At 28.4% G+C, this 6000-nt stretch overlaps 1 protein-coding gene across 1 annotated transcript in view; it reads right to left on the bottom strand.

The window, feature by feature from the left end:
• LOC116772125 (hemicentin-2-like) overlaps positions 1–5776 on the bottom strand; it is a 140825-nt gene extending 135049 nt beyond the window's left edge. The window contains exon 1 of the mRNA XM_061528339.1: positions 5605–5776. Within this exon, the coding sequence (XP_061384323.1) occupies positions 5605–5607 (3 nt within the window). The 5' untranslated portion in view covers positions 5608–5776. The remainder of the gene's footprint in view (positions 1–5604) is intronic.
• Between the last annotated feature and the right edge of the window lie 224 nt (positions 5777–6000).

A 6000-nucleotide genomic window follows, 5' to 3' on the forward strand; every position in this document is an offset into this window, starting at 1 on the left:
ATCCTTTAAGAATCCTCGACGTGTGTATTGTCACTAAATGTCAAACAATGACGTTTCTGTTCTTGTATTGACCTTGAAACAACCAATTAATTATGGTCGAGTGTCGACCGTTCGGCGATATTTAGTAAAGTAAATTATGTAGAGATGACGCATACGTACCATATGCTATGCCTTAAATCATTTGAATGTTGATACAGAATACGTCAGTGAAACAAAGCAAATGTATTTGATTAAAACTATCGCTTCTATAAAACCGAACGCAAAAATTGAGGTTGATTATCCTGACCTATATTGGTTTGTTTGTGGATAAATGAGCCTGTACAAAAGAAAATAATATTTCGTTATTTACTTTAACAATCAATTGGAATTGATTAGACAGTTATTTACCTTTATGATTTATGGACACGAGTATATTTTCTTCCTATTAAAATACATAAGAAGGAAAACGAAAACTTTCAAACTAACTGAAAGGATGGTTAGACTTCCTACACTATTTTCTAGGAGTTATTGAAAGAACTTACAAACAAATGAAAGAAGGGAATATAACTGAGAATACGCTTTCATAAAATTGAAGTTCTGTAATACTTAATATTCTTTTATAGTTGTCTTCTAAAATTCAAGTCAATACAAAATACACGGAGAAACTGAAACAGCTGTGTTTATATTCAAAGTTAAATTTAATGTCAACAATAAATATTTTATACTTTATCGTTATGTGATTATATTAGAAAATTGAGTAACTTGCTTCACAGCATACTTTTACTGTCTACAAATAATTTATAAAGCAACTTAATAAATTAAAATATAAAGCTAGTCCATTTATTTATATTTTTATTCGCATGTGGGTTATTTTTATGAACGTATTATAGATCATGTTCTGAGTAAATGATGCAACAATTTATATTTTTATACATATTTTTATTTATTTTAACCTCAACTTCCTTTACCGTTCATGTGGCCTTTGTATTTTATTTTGTAAAAGAGTTAAAAATTTATCACTAAAGAGAATGTTTAATAATGTGACTCTTAAATATAGTTGAAACTATTTCTCATAGTTTTCATTAAAGTTAATAATTTCTGATGAGATATCAACTTTGCTCTGAACTCTATCTGTGCATGATATTTAAAACCACAAAATTTCTAAAATGTTTTAAACATATAAATAAAATTTTACTTAGAATTAGTTATAAAATATAAGTAGTATTTAATATCGTTTATTAAATGTATGAGAACTTTATATTTAATAGAAATTTACTATTCACATTCACATTTTCCGTTTCACGTACCTTTCTTTTCAGCAATAATTAAAAACATGTAACAAAATATATACTTAGCTCTGTTACATATTTTTCGATATTGCTTTTTAAAATTGATTTTTTTTAACAAACGTGTATGAAAACTCGCTATTAAAATTGAAACGCGAGTGCGCTCTGGTTTTGTTAGTGAGTAGGGTGCTGACGAAATCTCTGGCTGTGTGTTATGAGATAACTTTTTACTTTCCTACAGACGTCTATAATAGTATTGCTTTATATAAAAAAAATAGGAGTTGCTTTAACAAAAAAACTTAAATTACTGAAACGAAACAAGGCGAGAGTAATGGCTATTTTTCAATAAACAAAACTAATCAAACACACCATTTCTGCAGATACACCAGCATCTTGTGTTATATTAATTAATTAAAATTTGTATAAGTCGTAACCCGAAGAATAAATATGAAGCTATAAAAATAAGATACACGTAAAGTATTTTTAGAATGAAGTAAATAAATATTTAATCATGAACTTAACAAAAACAGCTGATATGCTTTAGTCTCGTACAACAAATCGACAAATGTATGACAGTGATTTGGCAAACTTATTTGAAAACTGAATTTTTTTTTCCTATTTTCTATATTTTATATTAAAAAAATTAAACATGGATATGAACGTATAGGTTAAAGACGTCATAAGGATTTTTAAAAATACTAATTGTTTTGTTTATTCTGATCGACTTTGAAGGGCAACTGTGGACTATAATTAAACCGTATTGCGTGCTTTCTATGAACATATGGGTTTGTCAATACACAGAACGCGGGGGGAAATTAATGATGCCTGTATAAAATTATATAAAACCGGTCCTTGAAGTAATATAAAAATATTAACAACATAAGCATGACAATTCGTGAAGAGTAATTTATTATATTCAAAACGAAACCTCTAAGTTGACCTAAAGTATAGCTTTAATAATATATATGTATATATCGGAGATTATCTATAAATTCATATAATAAATTTAGTTAAACCCTGTATTGTTTCTTTTATTAAAACTTTTTATTCTTCGAGCAAAATTAATATACTTATAATAATTTATGACTATGATCGCCATTACATTTATTTAGTGTTATATGAAGGGATGCTAATTCTATGCTTATTGTTTTACAAATCATAATTGGAAAAATTTAAGTGTGAAATAGTGCTTATGGCTGTTTGGTTAAATAATTCGTCGAATCGACTATTCTGATTCTGAAAACGATTTCGAAATCTATTAAAAATATACTTTGACTGTTTTATTCTTGTATTAGTAATATTAATATCATTTCATCTAATTGTCTTCAGTAATCCACTGAAGAAAAATATTTTTAATTCGGTCTTGAGGCAATTGGCAATTTATTTCTTTTTCTTACTTCCTATATAAACTTATTTGGTTAAAAAATAATAATTTACTTCATAGTCACATGGATGCAAAGTAACTGACAAACAACAATCTAATATGGTTACATTTTTGAAATAAGTCACATCACTATTAAAATAAAACTAAATGATTGTAACCTAATATTCGGTAAAGTGTGTAGATGTCGTTCTGGACTAACAGAGTTCTCAGTAAGGGATGCAATCATCCAAGCTCAAACAAACAATCCACTTCAGAAATGCAATGCTCAAAAAACATTAGATTTAAAATGCATATATCCCTGAAACACTAAGATCAGCTGCGCATAATGGAATAATTAAAATTAATTAAATAAATTTTAAAATATTGCATAGTAGCTTGGAATGAAAATGGAAAATGTTAAGTAATTAAACTAAATGAGTGCAGCGCTTTGCTTTAAGCTCCATACAAAAACATTAAGATCATAATATTCACAAAGTAGATGACCAATTGAATTTTATTATTACAAACAATGTCTCATGCATTCATTACAATGATATCATTTCAATTTCGTTATCCAATTTGTGAAGTAACTGTCGTCAAACCTTTTATTTTTTATAACGGTACAAAAACCTTTGAGGGTAATCACTTATTGTCAAAAGCTATTTTAATATGAAATATCAATTGTCATAAGAACAACGCGATTGAATTTAAATTAACCTGTATATTGAGAGCCTTAACAGGTCATTAAGGAAAACGGCTGTAACGACAAAAAGAATATAATTATTAATTTATCATACTACTAAGATTTCAACTGTTTTGAGTTTCGTAAACACATATTTTAGTGGAGAATCGAATAGGGCTGGCCTCCGTCTTGAATATGCATAAGTGTTCTGACTTCGGTGGAATAGTAAAGGATACGGTTGTTGCCAGTTCAATCCAAATACTAGGTAAATGTATAGAAGTTGTGGGCGAAATTAAAACTTCATCGAACAGTTCCACCCTTGATACCAATTTCATTTCTGTTTTTCAAATATAATTTAAGATTTTTTGACAAATATTTAATTTTTAAATACATGTTCGTGTTTATAGCTGAGCAAATGTATAAAAAGTTAATATGATGTATAAAATGGATGCCATAAAAGGTCTCTTATTATATATAAGGAGATTTTTATTATAGTTATATTTGAAATAAAGATTCTAACAACAAACATATTCATTTCAATGATTAAGGCATCTTGTCAATTCGGAAATGTCACATATTTTAAGTTATATTATAATTTAAATATCTAGACTACTTTATCATAGTTTTGCGTTGTATGTAATTAAATGATGTATTTATCAATTAATTTTTAAATTAATGACATGATAATGCTATATTTATTTCATAAAAGTTATAATGTCTTATCAAATAATTTCTACTTTTAAGTAAGTTCTATTATTGTTTCAAAAGATTAATCAAAACTGAACATGTTTTGTTACTTGAATCGTTATACAAATTAATTTATTTATTAAAAAAAAATACTAACAAAACTTGGATAAATTATTATGGTTGTATGAATTATTTAATCGTATTAAAAACAGTGCAACTATAACTGATACATTAGTTCAGTAGATGCTTAGAAAATCATATATATATTAATAAATTCCTCGTCCAAAATAAATGATGTAATGGGCCACAGAAGAAATGAACTTCACACATTAATAATATGATACTTTACTGAAAAGCGACAAAGTTTTTATGTATTTTACTGTTTGTTGCATTCAAATATTTTCAAAAGCTTAGGTATTATTTAATGATGACAGTTGGATGATTGAAGGTACATTTCCTCGGCAGACCCCGTTCTATCAGATATGAAAAAAATGAGAAATTAACATAATAAGAAATGTTGACAAAAATGCAATTTCAACAAGTCATCCTGAAACACAAAAAGGTCAATAAGGTAACTTGATATAGAATATTTGCAAAAATATAAGTGGCACGTATATAGTGCAAGTAGTAGTTGTAGTGTGGGTAGTATTATAAGAAAATACATTTTGTAGTTTAAAAATAGTTACGAGATCTTCAATATTGTCAATTGAGTATTGGTTGGAGTGAATATATTCTAGTTGGGATCCGTGAAGTCGCGTTCCCGACTAACTTAAGCTTTATATTGAGGATTTTGTATTGTTTTGGAAAGCGTTAATCAATTTATGGCATAAATTGTGTAATGCTAATCAACTGTAACTTAGCTTGTCTGTTCTCTCTGACTTAAGTGACTGGAAAGAGATATATGGAAGTGAGAATTCTATACGTTAAATATTTATATATACATATATATAATGGTTTGTAAATGATGTTAAAAGAACCTGTTATTTTATTACCTCGACAATATGGTAATGAGGTTGACGATAAAGAATTCTGTCAAAGTTATATTATTATTCAGATATCATCCAAGTGTACGTCAGTCTTCTTTTATTTAATGTATTTCGAGGATGAAATAATTTATGCCGAAAATAATTTTAATTTATGTAAGAAGAGTTTCTTTTTCTGGTCGTGTTCGCACCTTGTCTTAACATAGAAATTGTTTTGTTTTTCTTTTTTTTAACATAAATTTTACGTACTACATCTGGCGATTATATGTCTGAATAAAAAAATAAATTATTCTCAATGATATTTTTGAAAGTATCATAAAAGCCTTACGATATGATACTATGAAAAAAATATTTATATGTATAAAACTTCTGACGTCACTGGGTCCTATAAAAATGTTGTCTAGAAGTTGGACCGCTTGCCAAAATATATGAAAACGGTCTCACATTGAAGTGAACCCTTTTAAGTTAAGCAGCTTACAATATTTTATTACGAAAATAATATCACATTTTTTTTTATATACGAACAAGAAATTATTTACTCTGATACTTATACAAATAACCTTAAGTTACATATAAATGAGACAGTTATAATGCATTAATAAGACTGTAATTAATAAGTTTTACCATTTTTCCACACCATCAAACGGGCTAATGGTCGTAATCCTTCCGTACACTGCCACTACACATTATGTTAGTACAGCACTCATAAAATGCGTCCGCACTCGATATAATCACAATCACCGATTTATGTATCTTGTTGTCAGAGCGACTACAGCGTAGCGGATGCGTGACGACGGCTACGTAACTGCCGCTACGTCGCTACGAAGTCAGCCGAGTATTGCCGAGTATTCACGAGAAGTGCTCGGGGGAGCCGGGGAGAATTTCGCTCAGTGTTTCATATTTTATATCGGTTGGGACGAAGCGGAATTACGAAGTTTGCTCGGGTAGGTTTTTATAGCGTAACGGAACTGTGGCGGCTGGCGCGTATTCTATTTGGAAGTTATTTTTTTTTTCTAACCC

The sequence above is a fragment of the Danaus plexippus genome, assembly GCF_018135715.1.
Source record: "Danaus plexippus chromosome 16 unlocalized genomic scaffold, MEX_DaPlex mxdp_31, whole genome shotgun sequence".
NCBI lineage: Eukaryota > Metazoa > Arthropoda > Insecta > Lepidoptera > Nymphalidae > Danaus > Danaus plexippus.